The 18331-nt window shown below is 37.2% G+C and overlaps 1 protein-coding gene across 1 annotated transcript; it reads right to left on the bottom strand.

Moving 5' to 3' along the window:
- Positions 1–4380: 4380 nt before the first annotated feature.
- On the bottom strand, positions 4381–17433 carry LOC108375265 (serine-rich adhesin for platelets-like). Its single transcript, XM_017631364.1, is given in 7 exon segments — positions 4381–5279; positions 5361–5504; positions 8454–8852; positions 14351–14739; positions 14742–14904; positions 14907–14989; positions 14992–17433. Coding segments are annotated over 7 exon segments (3357 nt in total). The 5' UTR covers positions 17054–17433; the 3' UTR covers positions 4381–5162.
- Between the last annotated feature and the right edge of the window lie 898 nt (positions 17434–18331).

The following is an 18331-nucleotide window of genomic DNA, read 5'->3' as shown; positions in this document are numbered from 1 at the left end:
CCTGTCATTGGTATGATTACAGTGGCTGTCAAATATTTGTTTGGGATCAGTGTTGACACAACTACATTTTTCTTACCAAAACTGGTAAGTTTTTTACATTTGGTAGATATTTTTATTAAATGCTATGTTACCTACATTTTTAATAAACTCCAAATTGAATAAAATTAAAAACTCGATAAAATTTTGGTTGGTTTTGGTAGAACTTTTGGTAGGTAAAAGAATTAGTACGTGGCAACACTCCTACAGTTTTACGACCTCTGTTTTTTCGCGCTAAATTGCTTCCTTTTCCGCCAAAAGTTTGACAGTTGAAAATAGAAATTGCAAACGGAAGCGTCTTTCTCTGTTTGTGAAAATTTCTGCAGAATTTTAATAAAATTGAGCAAAATGGGGTCTTAAAAGAAATTTAATGTATGTATTTATGTGTGCAAAGTGCATAGTGTGTGTATGTGAAGTGTTTTGTGTTAATCCCAGAGCATCAAGCATCAGCAATGTAAATAAAAGATAAGTAAATCTGTTGTGAAAAAATTATTTGCAAATAAGTTAATCCTGCGAGTATTTCGAAAGCTGAGGTATATCTAATTTTTTTGTGTTAAATAGTATGTGTATACACTTATGCTGCTTCGAAGTTACATACATCCTTCTATGCGAAGATACATACTTATATAAGTATGCACGTACATACGGAAATTTTAAAGAAAAAGGTACGTAAATTATTATTGTTATATGAAATACTACCTAGAAGTCCGGTGCCTACATCATACTTTAATATATGTACATACATATAAATATTTAAATGAATGAATATGAAATATTGCTTGCAGTCTTTTTATCGCAATAGGTACATATCGTTACCTCAATTCAGAAAGGCCCTAAGCAACACTTTTCGAAACTGCGCTTTTCCCAGCTTTTGGTAAGATGTATTAAAATACAACTTCAATGAAAATTTTGAAGTGTTAGTACCAAAAACCGCGGACTTACGCTTTTTAAAAATCTCTACCTGTTTTTGATACTCCTTTTGTAATTGTAATTGTAATTGTTTTTTGCTGCTCCTGTAAAATAAAAAAAAAAAATGTTGGTTAGGGCCCTTGTGAATTAAGGTGACTATATTTATGTTTGTATTCTAAAATTGTTGATATTGCTGCTTAACCCTTAGCTAATGTTCTTAGAAAAGACCACACAAACTTTATTGTTAAGTAATAAAAATATATGTATGTATGTAGGTAGATCTTTTCACCAAAAACTTTTTTAGTGAAAATTATTTTAAGTTAATTTAATTTCAATTTTATTAGAAATATCTGCGAAGATCTGCGAACCACATGTTAAGAGCAAGAAAAATTATACCGAGAAAGTGATTAATTTGTTTAAAACAGGAATGGTAATCGTTTTGAGTAAAATAATTTAAATCAGCATTTAATCATTGTTTTATGATCTTTATTTTTTCCGCTCAAAAATAATAATTACACAGGTTTACATAAAAAGGGTATGCATATTTCAAGTTTATTCAATGGATTTTTCGCTACTTGACCTTCAAATGACCACGAACCTGACGTGAAGGAGGCTAACGGACCTCGGATTCGCATTCAGCATGTCGAATAACATAGGGATAAGTATGTAGGTTTGGTTTAATATGCATACACTTTTTTTTTTGTAAACCTGTGTGATTATTGAGTTTTATTTTTCCACTTAAAAATAATGATTATTTATAAAATTTAAAAGGCTATACAGAGGCAACTTACTGAAGTTTTGATCTGACAATTTTGGGACTTATTTCCTTTATTAGGGTGTCGCTACCTCTGAAAAGGATACGGCGGAAAACGCTGGTATAGCTTTTGAGATTTTTGAATGATCATTATTCTTAGGTGAAACAAATAAATCTCTTAATAATAATTATTATGCTTGAGCGAAAAAATAAAAATCATAAAATAATCATTATTTGTGATCGAAAAAATAAAAATCAAGTAATAATAATTGCCTTTGAGCGAAAAATTAAAGTCAAATATTTATTATTATTTTTAATCTTTATTAGTCAAACTCGAAAAATAAAAATTATTTCAAATTACAGAGGGACGTACGAACACAAATACGTGAGTATAGTTAAAATTTTTTTACGACGATTACAACTTGTTGATTTCTTTTTTGTAAAAATAAAAAAAAAATATGATTCATTTTTCTTGGCTTTTCAACGTTGATTCCTTTTATTGCTATACACACAAGAAAATAATATTAAATAAAAACATTTTTTTTTTAAGTTACAGCAATTATTAAAAATATTAGTAATGCTCGAAATTCCTGCCCGATTCCCTTACAGATGTCATTTGATACGTAAAAGCTAATCGTACTATGGAATTTAACGGAACGTAAACGAAATATTAATTTGAATCTAAAAATATTGTCGTGGTCTGACAGACCAACAATAGTACTTTAGGGTTAAGCTAAATTCAAGAAAAATAGGCCCACCATCTAAATATTTACGTATATATCAACGGTTGAGTGGAAGATCGACTTATCTCGGCAGCCGCTTCGAAATAACCCTATTTCAGAATTTGGCTGAAGAACGCTCTATGTCAGAATTTTATTGAAGATACCCTATTTCGGAATTCGGTTCAAAATTGTCCTATCTCGGTTGCTGTTTCAAATACGCTCTATCTCAACATTTTTTCAATATATTTCCAATTGAGATAGGGCGATTTGGTTTGGTTTAGCCCCTGAGTTTTCTGAGTGTTTATGGCGGCAAGGGCTGTTGTTGTAACGTGCACTTAATGGAACCCATGCTGATTCCTCGGTGAGGTTAGGTGGTACGTATAATGCGAGAGAAGCAAGGCCTCAAGTGTCTTCGTTACCAGGGAATGGAGGGTTATCGGACGACAAGACTCTCTTTTGTTGGTCGGTTCTTCCGGTTTGGGCCGTGTGACCACTCTCCCCGTTTTCCAGATATCTGGAACGATGATAATGGCCACTGAAAAATTGAGAACCTTGGTCGTATAGTCTACTCCAGCAGGACCCAATTTTTTCAGCATCAGCGTGCATATTTCGCCGGGTCCAATAGCTTGGGAGGCTTTCGCCTTCCCGATCGCTACCAGATCTTCCACGATGAAAGACAAAGCCACACTAAGTGTTGGCACTTTGTACATTCTTCTGGTCACTCGACGTTTGGCTTTGTCCACCGGAGGATACAGCGTGAACTGCGGCTAAAGTAGCTCGCGCATCGCTTCGGGTCGGACGAAGCACGGTTACCGAAAGAGATTTTCTCTCTGTCGTCGCGCTTGGGTTTAGGAAATTTTACTGTCGAAAAATTTTTGAGGTGCGGTGCCACCTGTTTGAAAAATTTTATTCAGTTTACTTGATATGATAAGGTAAGTATTGAATTAGTATACTTTTGAAGAAAGTGCGCGATATGTAGACTCAATTTATGAAATTATAAATTAAATTTCCACGAGAAAGCCGATAATCGACCTACTTTTTTATTTCGAAAATATACTAACTATAAACCGCCATAAAAATAAAGAATGCTTAATAAATCGAAAATTTGTTTGAAAATATCCATTTATAAAGATCTTTAAATCTGGGAGGGAATAACAACACAAAAATACTTTTAAGGCGCAGTGAAGCACGCCCGGTACCCCTATTTGCTAGTCTACAATGAAATTTCAATTTGTTAGCTTTAGTCCTAAAACTACCACGGCCATTTCTAAAGGTTTTTCGAAGTAAACAATAATCGTTCGAAACAAACATTTTTACTGAATGGGTGTATTCTTTTGGAAAATGCTATAAAATTTAACATTTTTGCAAAAACACTTTTTTTGACACCTGGCGTAGTAGTATTGTTTCGTTTTTTTTTTTTTTACGTAGCTCAATATATTCAGAATTCGCTTCGAAGCTTTTGTTAACGAGACTTTAACCTTCAATATATTACGAAGCTTTTCATGCTTAAAATTTTCTTCGTTTTACCTATACACACCATATACAACAATTTTGTTATACAGAGATTTTCGATTCATCTAGGTTGGTTATGTCGAGGTTTCACTGTACTTGTTCCTTTATTCCAATGCAACCATTTTTGTGAATGCAAATACATAGTATGCTCGTGTTGCAGTTGCATACAAATAAATAAAACCCAAGTAAGTCCAATGAATTCGAGTTTGCTTGCCTATTTGTTTTGTTGCTACGCAGTATTGGATAAATCTCTTTCAACTTCATGTATGCTGTATGCTAATGTTATCACAGATTTTTACTGGGTTTTATTCGAATGAAGAAAAAATCAGAGCAAATAAGAAGCAACAAACAAAGAAAGGTCTCTTCTATACGCTTATCTAAGTAAGTATTTAGAAGAAAGTATTCACAACAATACAACAAAACCCACAATTAATTATACACACCTTGCAGCTATGTACATACTCTACAATAAAAATCGCATTTCTCATTTTATTTGATAAAAAAGATTAACATAACAAGCATTTAAAAATACATAGTACATATTTACGTGCGATAAGGCACTGAAATAGTATACGTGTACGTCTACATAAATACATACATACGCGTTCGAACATTTTATAATGCATATGCGGGCGTATAAAATCTGTAAATCGGCTACAAAGAGTTTAATATTAAATGTTTGCTTGCCATGACACAAGTGATTACATATATTTAGTTACTATAATAATTTTCTTCCCTTTGTTTTTTTTTTTTTTTTTTTTTCTCTAAGGATCTAACAACGACATTTTTTATTCACTTATTCGTACTTAAGCACTATGTAAAGGTAAAATTTATGTATGTAGGTATGTATGTATGTATGTAAGTGTATTGAATTTTAAAATATGTAGTGTGTTCATTTAAATTACATCTCTAACTGAGTGATGATTATGCAACGAATTAATATTAATATCTAAACTTTTTTTTTTGTTTTTAATTAGTAACATATTTTAAAAATTTCGATGCGTCCTCGGCTAACAGCAATGACCTTGGAAAATGCATGCCTGTTTTGTTGGCGCAGGATCCATGAAACGCTTGGAAAATGCATAGTGTCGAGCGAGAATTTCCAGTTTGCCGTATCAAAAAAAAAAAAAAAAAACGCTCGATTCCTTTAAATTTTCAAAAATCCCAGCTTTATGGAGAAATTTATTGTCGAAACAACGCTTTCAATGAATTTTCTCAGTAAAAACTGGTCAGCACGAACATTTGCTTTTGCTTTCTGATGTCGTCTGTTCCATGGAACTGTTCAAATTAAATTTCTCGCTGTCTGCCAGATCGGCGGCGCTGATCAGCTTGTCGTTGAGTAAAATCTGCGAAAAGGATAAAAACAAAAAATTGTTTTTAAAGTGTTTTCTTCATAAACTGGTAGCCGTCCTATAAACGCTGTTTACCTTATTCACCAAAGCCCTTGCTGCTTCATCTATGTTGATATTTTCCTTGGCTGATGTCTCATACCAACCGGCGAAACCGTTCTCGCGCACATACTCATCCATTTTCTCTGGTGATGTCACAATGCCCTGCTTCTCCTGATCGCACTGCATAGTAGGTTGAGAAACAACAAATTAGAATGATATTAACAACAAATAATTTAAAAGCAATTTTTCAAAGACAAGCTTTTTTGAGCGGTTAAAAAAACCGGCCACTGCACCACCTAGCGGCTAAATTTTTTGTGAAGACTTTTCTTTTCATTTCAGTAATATAGTAAACATGCTCTAAATATGAAACAAATTGGACTATAAATACAGGTTTTGCAATACTTCGACTCCTGCGAACCCTATCGGATCATAAACCCAGGTTTTTAAAATATTTCCGAGCTAAGTTTAAAGTTTCAAGTCTCTAGCTCATCGGGAAGTTGGTAAAAATTTATAGAAAGATTTGAGTAAAAAGCACTTAAAATTTACCATATGTACCTTGTTAAAATTCGTTGTAATTTTTCTACACATTTCTACACATTCCAGGTAGCAATGAAATTTGCAGAAATAAAAAAAAATTCCCGACCTATGGCATTTGATCATAATTTCTAAAGCAAAATTTTCGGCTAATTTCGAATATGAATAGGAACCCAGAACACGTTTCAGTTTTGATTTAGTTCTGCATGAGAACAAAATGTTCTTGACATTACATTCCCATTAAAGAACTGAACGGGACAGCTGTTTGAAAGAGGACAACTGGTTCGGCAACCTTTCCGTAAAGAACAAAATGCGAACAAAACTGTCGGGAACATTCCTAAGAAGAATAGAATGAGAACAAAACTTTCGGCAATGTTTCCAATGACAACAAAATGAGAACGAAAGTATCGAGAGTACAAAAATCTGGGGAACGCTCTGTTAGAGAAAAAACGAAACCAAAGGTTTTGAGAACTTAACGTCTCCGTATTGGGATGAAAAATTTGTTGAAGTGAGAACCATGATAGTTAATTCTAAGCCAGAAGAAATCTGGATTATGTAAACTTCCAGATTGCTTATCATTAGAGTGAACTGCCCATTTATGGAACAATTTTTCATTTTCTGTATAAGAAAAATTCGTGTCTTAATAATGTCATGGAAATACCTTCATTTCTCTCTGAATAGGAACCTGGGGTTAGGGAAATGTGTCACCTCTCGACACTCACAATGAACAACTGTATCTCTGGGTGCCCTCCTATCCCAGCCTCATATCACGAAAGGAGCTCTTGTGAAGCCATGCCTATGGGCTGAGCAATATGGTCTTAGAGTGAACCAAGAAAAGGCAGAGCGAATGCTCTATACGGCCAGAAATAAGGTCGCTAGCTTTAAATTACTAAATCTAAGGGTACATATAACCGAGCGTAGTATCTGGGAGTCTTAATGGATCCTAAGCTGGGTTGGAAAATAAATGAATGCTGAATGTTCACACGTTGATATGTAATTTGCGCTACTACCTGAACATTGTTAAAGGCTCGTTCTATGTCAAGGACGACCGCCAGAGTATATATCAACTCCTCTAACGAACGTCTTAGTGAATAGTCCTTTTAGATATGCATGTTGTGCCTCAGACACAATACCCCGCGCCGGGAACCCTCTCGAAAGGTTTGAGAAAAAAGAGGGTAGGCTGTTTGGGAGAATTTTCCGGACAACTTGAGTGAGTTCTAAGTAGATTCTATGAATACATCGTCGGCACTACGAAGGACTGATGGACAGTTTTCCTTAGCCGAACCGCAAAAATCCAATTCCAATTCCAATTTAAATATTCACAATATTTTGCAAGCCATATTTTTTTGTTGTTGGTTTTGTACAAATATATGTATGATTCCTGCTACAAACAAAACCATATAAATCAAAGTTTCGAACTATGTATATAGATATAATATTAAGAAAAATTTAATGAATTTTCATTAAAATTTTAAACTTTTTACTCAGATTTTTAATAAAACTTCGGGAATGCAGTTTTATAGCTAATTCGAAATCGCGTTGATTTTTAATAATTTTTTTGCTGCCGGCTCTAGGCATTTTTCTCCATACAAGGTATGTATGAGTGAATTTTTTTTATATGGAAGAAAATATGTAGAGCTGTCAGCAAAACAAAAAAAAAAAACAAAAAAATATTAAAAACCAACGCATTTTCTTAGCCACTTCAAATTTGTACATTTTTATACTAAAATTGAATGGGCTATAAAACTGCAAACCAGAAATTTTCTTAAAAAATCTGAGTAAAAAGTTTAAAAAGTTGAGTTTTTAATTAAATTTTCCTTAATTTTGTATACTGTTTGAAACTTTGATTTATATGGTTTCATTTGTAGCATTAATCATACATACATATGTATATTTGTAGGAAAATAACAAAAAAAATATAGCTTGCAAAACATTGAATATTTAAAAAAAAATAAATAAAAAAGGGTGAAAGCAGATACATACATATGTATAGTGGAGCGAGTGTATGTATGTATTTGTATACCGTACTTATCCCTGCAAAAAATGTAACTAATCCGGGATGACTCCGGGAGCAATCGCAAAGGAGCATGAGACTAATACCACTTTTGATCTCTTTATATGGAATGAACTGTTCGCTTTTGTTCGAGCATGTCCTATGAAGAGACTAATTGTTCACCTTTATACCCGAATGGGTATAAAAAGCGACTAGTCACTTTTAAAAAATAAAAATAAAAATTTGCTCCAGCTGAGATTCGAACTGGGGTGATCAGTTTTGTTAGGCGAATACTCTCTCTGTGTGCCAACGCTGCACATGACATTTCATTGACTAAGTGCGTACATATCATTAAATCGTTAATAGTACCCGTTAGAGATGAGTTGGAGACTAATTGATCTCCAATTATACCCATAAGGGATGAGTCGAGACTAATTGAGCTCTATTAGTGCCCGTATGAGACTAGTTGCGACTAATTAATGCCCAATTGTACCCGATTGAGAGTAATCTCGGAATACTCTCTTTAGAGATTAGTCGCACAATTTTTTGCAGGGATACTATTAAACTCCGGTTTTCAGTAGAACGTATCATCATTAACTTACCTTATTAGCTAACAGTATGCAGGGTATAGGACTGCCATCCGGTAATTGAACTTTCGAATCCAAATCTTCTTTCCACTTAGTCACACAATCAAATGTGCCACTACGTGTTACATCGAATACAATGAAAGCGCCAACAGCTTCTTTATAATAGACGCGGGTCATATTGCCGAAACGCTCTTGTCCAGCTATATCCCAAAGTTGCAAACGGACGGTTGTATTTGGATCCCAATGTAGTACTTTCAAAGCGAAATCTACACCGATTGTGGCACGATAATTTTGACTGAAGAACTGATGCACATAGCGTTTGATGAAGGACGTCTTGCCGGTGCCCAATTCGCCGATGACTAGAATTTTGTACAGATGCTCACGCTTTTCTGTATTCGCCGAGGTCATAATTGTCTGCAAGAACAAAAGCAGTTACACTTTTTGATGTAGTAGAAATCGAAATCGATTTTTATATTTATATGCAGAAATATGTAGTAAATATCTTTAAAATAACAGTATTACAACAACTCAGTTAGAATTTTAATGATCACATGTTTGTGTATGTAAGTATACATTAGACCACGTCAAACTAAAAAAAAATCCTGCAATGCGAGCGGACCCCAATTGAAATTTTATTATTTGGTATAGTAAATGAAACTCCCCTCTCTACGATTATTCTAAGAGGTCGCGGATGTAGCGTTTATTTTTCCCATAGGAATAACACGCAAGAAAATGAGTTCTGATCTTTTTAGGTCAATATAACTTTAAAACTTTAGACGAAGCCCAACGATTTTTTTAAATTAATATTCGATCGAATACCAAAGCCGAATATTAAAAATATGGGAATCCGTGATACCACAAAATTCCAATATTTCGCATTTTTTTATGAAATAATTCTTCTAATATAAATTTAGATGTAAGACGTATGTATTTACATGTTTATGTAAGTATGTATGCATAACCCCAGTAGAACTTGGGAGTATCGCGCAGTGGCCCCCGCCATAGGTAAAAAAAATGTAATTGCTTTTACTTCCTAAACGAGCGATCAGGGAATACTCGCAGAAATATCATCCCATAAACCTCCTCAGAGGAGTACTCTCAGAATATCTTCCCAGAAACCTCCCAAAAAAGACAACAAGGGAGTGCACGTAGAAAAATATCCCATTTTCCTCACGAACGATCAATATGGAAATTTTGTCCCTAAAATTCTGGCAATTAAGGAATTAAGGGTATTTATCGACGACACACCAGCACAAAAGCGATACGACTATATTAAGAATAAACTTATTCTGCGGATTTCGGTACGGCATAACTATTATCGATCGGTACACGAGATGGCCCGACGCAATACCGTCAGCAGACATGACCGCACCAACTTTTGCTTAAGTTTTGACTACTAGTGACTGACAGCTCACTTCAACACTTTTTGCTGGCATTACACATTTGACGACAATGCCTTACCACCCACAATCTAATGGCATTGTGGAAAGGTGGCACCTGACTCTGAAATGTGCGCTTCTTTGCATCAACGCTGGACAGACTTCTTGCCCACAATTCTCCTTGTCTGGCGTACCGTCTACAAGCAGCATCTATGTGTGAGTTCGTTTATGGCAGCACCGTACGAATACCATCAGAATTTCTTGTTGATAATCCTAAAAATAAAGCACAGTCGCATTTTGTGGTGGAACTCCAAAAAGTTATGAACTCTCTTGGACTCGTGGCATTCTCCGACCCGTGAACTAGTGGCAATCTTCAAAGAAAATTTTCGTTCATCCGGACCTCACCACATTCAAAAGTGTTTTCGTGAGAAATTATTCGACGCGCCGATCGTTTTCAACGCCCTACGAAGGACCGTTTGAGATTTTATCCAGGTTCAAGAAGTATATCAAAATCTGAATAAGAAAAAAGTTGAAGAATATTTCCGTGTAAATCAGAACTTATCATCGCCACAGATGAGTCCTACCACATCGACTGAGACGAGACGTAGTAGCGCGAAGTACTCTTACCCAACCCTTAAATACTTTTTTATTTTATAATAGTAAACTACACTAACATCCGTTCACTCTCTTTTTTTACGTCAAACCAAGAAAACACGCGTTTTTCACAATTCAACAAAAATCATGACTTAAAAACCTTTTTTGAGTATTTTTTATAAACTATATATGTATGTATGTGCCTATGTAGATACACTGGCGATCAAAAGTGAGTGCATAGTATTTTTTGTTAAACATTTGCAATGTTTTTCAAGAGAAATTTTTTTTGTTATTTGTTTTTTATAAAAATATGGTTTATGTTTTAATCAAAACCACATAAGCTAAACTTTCAAGCTTTTTACGGAACGAAATCTAATTTTCATCTAAAATTTGAACTTTTTAGTCTGAATATTTAGAAAAATTCTGGGTATGCAGGTACATCGGTTATGTAATTCTAGTAAAAGGAGTGCAAGTTTTAAGCGGCTAAAAAATCACGTTGATTTTTAATGATTCTTTTTGCCGATGGATTTTGCGGGTTTTTTCATATAACAAATGCAATTTATAAAAAAATAGCGTTATTTTTTTTAATTTTTTTTTTTCAAACAGTCTTGCGCATTTTATTCTTCAAGAAATTCACTTTCATATAGTAAAAATTGTAAAAGCCGTTAGCAATAAGAAAAAACCATTAAAAACCATACTAGAATTAAATAACCAATGTGCCTGCGTACCCAAAAATTTTGTAAAAATTCAGATTAAAAAGTTTTGTATAACGTTTGAAAGGTTGGCTTATGTGGTTTTGATTAAAGCAGAAACCATATTTTTATAAAAAAAAATAACAAAAAAACATTGCAAATATTAAAAAAAAAAACACCATGCACTCACTTTTGATCGCCAGTGTACATATGCATGCATTTGGGAAAGGCTTATCTCCGAAAAGTGCAACCGACTCTAGTCATCAGACTCAAGGTGTGAAATGTTTGTAATGCCGCTGGGATCAAAAAGTTCGCGATTAGAACGTATCAATATAATTAAATTACTATTACTTATTTAGAATAACAAATTTTTATACGAACAAATATGTAATTTGTTACATATCAAGGTCCTAAAATCTGTATTCTCAATTGCTCTTATCATCTGCATATACATATGTACATATGTATGTATGTATACTCGTATGTATGATTGTGCGCATATGAGGGTTCGCAATTTACTACACAAATTTGAGTTTGCATTTAAGCTTTTAATCTCCAGTCTTACAAACGTATTAAGTTCACTAAGGTTTCTTTGATGAAATTATCTTTCACACTTTATTTCTTACAATTTAATTTGCATACATAAATATACTGCTGCTTTGGCGCATTAGTGCCTTTTCTCTTCGTTCGGGGTTGGTGTTGCATAATAATTTATTGGCTTAAAGACAGATTGCCGCAATAAGTGTAACTGAGTATAATATTCAATGAATGACATGCAGTCAGTACTCTTAGGTTCATTGAAGATTGACTTATAGGCCGTTAACAATGAGCACTCTTTCACTTTTTTCTTTTCTTTCACTATTCCGCCTAGCCTATTAAAATCTATGAAGAAAACATTTTTCAGTCTATAGTCATGTATGTATGTATATGTAAGTTAAGATGTGCAGTCAATTTCTGTTCTATTTGTTTTGGTGCCATTTTTTGGTAGCTTAGTAGGCTCTGAGTTAAACTGTATTATGTTGCATATAACGTACGGCCTGCGGACAGTGTGACCGCGGGCTTGTGAAAAATTGTAGCAGAAAAGATACTTAAAATGTATCAATTAGTCTGTTCCAATAGCAGTCCGGTTTACAGGATTTAGTCAGAANCATTTAAATCTTAAACATACTTACTGAATTACTTCCTAAAACGTTGTCATAAATGATCCAATAAGGAACAGATTCTTATTTTGATTTAATATTAGTATTTCATCGATATAACCACCAGCACGCTTTCTATCAAGTGCAAATATGGCTGTCAAACTATCAAATTGCCTGCAATAGATGTCAAGCAATAAGGCGGTATCCATTGGAAATATATTTTGTCACATGGTTATCACGACATTGGTGTTTTCCTGTGGAAACAGGGCCTTAGCGAGCACCGAATTACCGAGTACCAAACCCTAGTTTCTGTTATTGAATATAGCGAAAATAAAAACATGCAGCGCTATGATACTACTGTTCGTTTGTTCACATTTTGACNAGTTCGTTCAGAGAACAACAATGAACGTTTGGATGTACGTTTCCACAGGTGCACGACATGTTTTGAAATGCATAAAAATTTACAGATTTTTTTCATTTGTATTTGGAAAAGTATCAAAACTGGAAAAAAAAGTATCTCTCCAAAATTCATCGAAAAATTTATCAGTTTTGATCCACTTGGATCAAAACGGTCACACTGCCTGCGGACACCTCTAATAAGTTCGGGAACCTACTCTCTTGCATATCAAAAACGTTGTGTGCGTTGAGAAATCGCGCACCTTAAGAGACTAGAATTTATCCCTATATGCCCATTCCTTATGATAAGTATGTTGTTCCTAAATTAGACTAAAGATAAATATCTTGAAGCCCCCATTGCTATCGATCCATTTAAGGGATACTCAATTTGCTATATGTGCGTTTTTATTCGGGGGCTACCAGTCCGAAAATACAATTCATGGGGCAAAGAGGAGCAAGTACAAAAAATCTCTCTGGAATAGACAACTGAAGTTTAAGTCAAAGACCTTAGAACAATAACACAAATAACTACATATCTACATACATGTATCATAAATGGTATATTTTTTTTTTGAAAACCTCTCAAAACCGAAATGGCGTAACCCGAAGTGGGTACCCCACACAGCGCTGACAGTGCTCAACGAGGGGAACTATGGTGGTATGTTAGGCCTTCAAAGGCAACTTGTTTAAAAGGATGGGTTAATATAGGTTTAAAGCCGTGTTGAACAAAGTCAATGCGCTGTCGTCATTCGCCAGCTATTTTTGAGGGAATTTAAGGGTGATTGTAATCGCACAAAAACTGGTGCATCTTCTGCTTGTCCAATAAACGATTACTCTGAAGGAGCTTATGAAAGATCAGAGAGTGAAATTGTTCGAGAAAAGTTACTCGATAAGGATCTCAAGACAACGATTGAAACACGCGTTACATAAAATATAACCTATTAACCTCAAGTGGGCAGCCGCGCTTTCTCAATTTGGACCAAAAAAGGTAATAAAATAAACCACTTAAAGCAATGTTTGCCCATACTTGATCGACTATCTTGACCATACAGCTACTCACACTTTAGACGCGGCATTGACGTGATTCTCCTTACATGTATGAAAGTATATAGGTTGAAACCTTCACAGCATCCCACAAAAATTTTGGAAAAACCCTGTAATTATTGTTAAATTTACTCATTTACACTTTCTGCATCGCGTGATTTTTCCTCTAAAAACTAAATTCATTTGAATTCCAAACCAGTCCTTCATATTCTAATCTGCTGTGAGTTTTCAAACCTTCCGTCACCGATTCTGGCTAACACTGGCGTCGGAGGTAAATTAGCTTGACATTCAAATTAAATGAATGCCCACAGCACAAACATAGAATAAATCAAAATAGTGAATAAATGGCGGCAGTAAAAGGCAAAGCGCTCTAAAACAGTGGTCTCCATGGCAAACCATGACCACGAATTACGAGCGCAACGAAAAATATGCGATAGAAATGATAGAAAAAGGCTGAACACTTGCAGGGCTTCTTCGAATCCAATACAGACCTTTGTATGAACATATGTATACATATAGCCAGCCATACATAGACGCAAATGCATTTACTTTCCAGCAACTGTTGCGCACTTGCAAAATCACATGCCATACCCAGGCCAAATACTCGACGTACTGCTCACCCTTTTCTTAAATAAATATCTCAGTAGTTAGTAGCTTCACTCGCTTACCGGTTCCTCTTCCTGCTCCATGGTTAAATCGCCAAAAGCCGGCATCTGATTATCGCCTGAATCGTATTCTGAATCTACCGAATATTCGCTAGGTAGTCCCCCCGGATTATAACCTAAATTTTCGCGTCTTTGCAGTATGCTATCGAATGTATCCTCGTCAAAGGTGTCCGGTTGTGAAACGTAACGTATACGTCGACGGCTAGCCTCGCTGTGCGAGTCGCTACTAGGATTCGAGTCGCAGGAACTGTGATCGTGCAAAGGACTTTCGTAGGATGTGGCTTGGGGTCGTACCACACTGCCGACGGCAAAACGTACAGTTGGCTGCAAAGGAGGGCCGTGCGTTTGCTCCTCCTCACCAAAATCACTCCTTAATGCGTGTCCTGCCAAATTGGATTGCGTATATTGTTGCCCGAGTAGTCGCTTGGTTGTGCACTTTCCGCCGAAGAAACGACGTCGTCTACACCACTGCTGCTCGCTGGTGTAACTGATTCGTCAGCAATGTACAGCAATGCTTCTGACTTGTCCGCGTAAGTGTGTCGTCGTTGTCGTCGTCGTCGTCGTTGTAGATGCCTGGGTCTGGAAAAATGACTTTAGTCGATGATGGGTGACGGAAATGTGACAATGATCGAGTTTCTGGTAGTGTGCAAGCGGTGTACTCCCATGTGATGGTACGGAGGGTGGAGTGTACGAAGGCGGTGCTTGCTGTTGCTGCTGCTGATGATAAACTGACAGTGATACATTCGATTGCAACGATTGCGGAGGTGATGCGATATCGTCCACCGAGAGTTGTGGTGCGACTAGCAGTTTCTGTTGGTTACGCTGTTGTTGTTGTTGTGTTGGGTATTCGTCTTGCGACAATTGATTACTAATAGATGCGTGAGACTCTAATTGAAATTGTATCTGCTTTTGAATTGCCTCCAATGCGCCAGCCGATTCGTCCGCCTTGGTGGCAACCGCGTCTTGTGGGTCTGATGAAACGGTAGTGGCGTTTGTTGGCTTCGTGCGGTTTTCTTCAACTGTTGTTAGGGTTCCTTCATTGGCAGATTGTTCTATTGTTGGAGTTGCCGTTGGGCTTGCCAGCTTTGGTGTTACGTTACTGCGACTTGCTAACTGTGTGGCAGCCGACGCAGACGCTTGTGGCGCCGCTATTGTACCAACGTTTTCTCCCGCCGGAGTTAACGTTGTCGGACTCGGTTTAGGAAATCGATGGCCGCGTTGTAGTGGGCTTTGCGAAGTTTGCATCAATTCAGTATCGGCTTTTCTTGACTTAGCTGTCGTTGCGCTACTGCTGCCGCTGCTGGTTGTGGTGGTAGTAGCACTGCTGGCCGTGCTAAGCGGACTGGATGGCGGTTTACTTGACGCTTGACTTCTACTACCCGCCTTGGTGGCTGGGTTTTTACCGCTATTCGCTGTGCGTTGCCTCTTACCCGCAACGGTTGCTGCTATACTAACTGCACCGAAACTTGTAAGCTGTTCACGCCCCAACGATGGCGAGGTGAGTGTAGCCGGCGTGCGAGTATTGGTTTTACGTACGGCGCCGCCGGTGTTGGTCGGCGTTGTTAGATTTGCTGTTGGAGGCTGCGCGTTGGTAGCGGCAGGTAGCCGACTCGGTTTGGCAGGAGCGCGTTCGCGCGGCGGTGTATCGCGCGTACTCTGTGTGATAACGAACTTTTCGTCAGTAGTTACAGTTGTTGTTCGTGTAGTTTTTTGTACTGTTGCAGCTGTGTGTTTCTGTGTAGAAGTTGAGGGCGCAGTGCTGACGCTTCCACTTTTAGTGGTGGCAGTTGTCTTTATTATGGTCACTGCGGCTTCTTTTAATGTACCCTTCTTAGTTTTAAGCTTCTTCTTTTTGCTTAATGCGCCACCTTTAGCGGGCGATGCAACGGTGATGTTGTCTTCCGCTGGCGTCGCCGGCGTTGCTACCACTTCTGCGTCAACGCCGATTTCGTAACTTGGCTGCGCTTTATCTCCAACGGGTGTCAGATAATCCGTTTCGGTTGGTGAGCCCGTCTCTGCTGTGCCGACGTCACCTTCAGCTAACTGTTGTTGTTCGCCAGCAGCGTCTTCTTGCTCTCGCAATGCAAATCGCTGTGTTTCACTGAGTGATATTTTCACTTTACGTGTTGTACGCTCTTCGACATCTACGTGAGGCGATTCACCGTCATCTGCGTCTTCAAATGGCGCCACTTCCTGACTGCCCTGTACTACAACTGCTTCGTCATCTTCGTCAATGCTTTTCTTAGCACTGTGTTTTGATTTCTTTAAACTGCCTAGCAAAAAGCGTCTGGCTAGCTTGCTTTTTTTCTTGGGTTTCGCCTCTGACGACGCAGTGGCATTGGTGTCGCCAGTTTCTTCTCCGCCGCTGGAGAAAACGGTTTCGGGCGCCGATACGATTTCAGCAGATGTACCGCCAGCTATCGAACTTTCTGTGGAGGTATCTTTAGACGATGCACGTTTCTTTCTGCCCGAAAGTTTGCGCAATGCTGATGTGAAGCGCGAACGTGCCTTACTTTTTCGTCGTGTTTCAGGATCCGATTGAACACATTCGGGATTGTTAGTTCCAACTTGAATGGCTGAACTTGTAGGATCAGTAAGTGGGGTGGTAGTTGTTTTATCAAAATCGCTCGAAGGCGTAGCAGAACCGACTTTTGCTAAATCCAAATCATCCGTACGAATATCTGGTTTGGATCCAACGTTTTGCATAGTACAAATGCTCCAAGTACGCCGTCTACTTTCCGGTTAAAGATCCAGCGCACCACCACACTGGCTATGTCAGTAATTATTCGCCAAGAGCTAAATAAAACTTGATAATTTATTTAGGTTAAAAAAAAAAACAGAAAGAACTCAGCTGTTCTCAGCAAGCAGCCACTCAACGACTTAAAGTTGAGCAATATTGGATGCGCGTTATTTTCGTCAAAAACCCCGCTTAGAATTTTCTTTCTTTTTAATTGTTTCCGATGGTCACACTAAGTATGAGTGAGTGAGATTTTGTTTCATAAATTTTTGCACGTTGCACTTGTAGGGCTTCTTTAATTGTTTCTAACAAATCTATCGAAACACTGGAAAATATTTCCGATTATTTTTATATGTATGTACATTCAAACTCATTTCACATTTGCACACAATTTGTACACTCTTCACACCCGCAACACGATATCCTTAGAACTTCATTTCATAACCAATCAATACATCCTTTCAAAATACTTGACTAATTGGCGTTGTTAATTGTTGTACCTATTTAGTTAAGCACTACATCTTCTTCACTGTTCACCGGTTCTTTGCCGCTAGCACAAATCAGCAATCTCAGTCTCAACCACCATGCAAATTCGCACTGAAAATGTTGTATTGTTCTGTTGGCTTTTATAAAGTTTTTTACGATTGTTTAGTACAAGTGCAGGCATGCTGAGAGTTGAGCAGCAAAATGATGTGCGCTGTGCACGGCTAGCTAGCTATGTAGTCGTCAGCGTAAACCAACCGCAAAATGTTACAGGTGCCAGCTGAGGGGATGGATGATAGGTGCACTAATTCATCGACATGTGCTGCAGCACCAAGAAGCGGGTGGTTTTTTATTTCAGCACTTACTATGCTATACTTTGTGTCTATTTACCTGTCAACGTAGTCTTTAAGCCATTCAGTACTGCGTTAGTAAATGCAATGTTACACGGTAAAAAATTAAATGACAAATATTCTCAGTTCTTGAGTTGGAGGAGCACCGCCGTTGGAGACACCCGCCTTGCATTGAGTTTGGGGAGCCCATTTTGATATGTATATATGTGCACACTTACTCACATATTTTTTAGAGAAAGAGTTAAATTTTAACATTTGCGCGACAGTCATCCTAACAGAGCACACTAACCTGCAGAGAGGTACTGTGAGGAAGTCTTATTCTAGAGGCATGAAACCTGTGATAGTTGGTCTTTAGTCTTTTTACCAGGTGAAATGCCTTTAATCTGCTATAATCAAGGTAGCACGCGCTTTTTC

This window comes from Rhagoletis zephyria, unplaced genomic scaffold, assembly GCF_001687245.7.
Source record: "Rhagoletis zephyria isolate East Lansing unplaced genomic scaffold, Rhagoletis_zephyria_1.1 Rzeph_scaffold_08699, whole genome shotgun sequence".
Lineage (NCBI taxonomy): Eukaryota > Metazoa > Arthropoda > Insecta > Diptera > Tephritidae > Rhagoletis > Rhagoletis zephyria.
The sequence above is the reverse complement of the archived record's forward strand: the minus strand, read 5'-3'. Positions and strand labels throughout refer to the sequence as shown.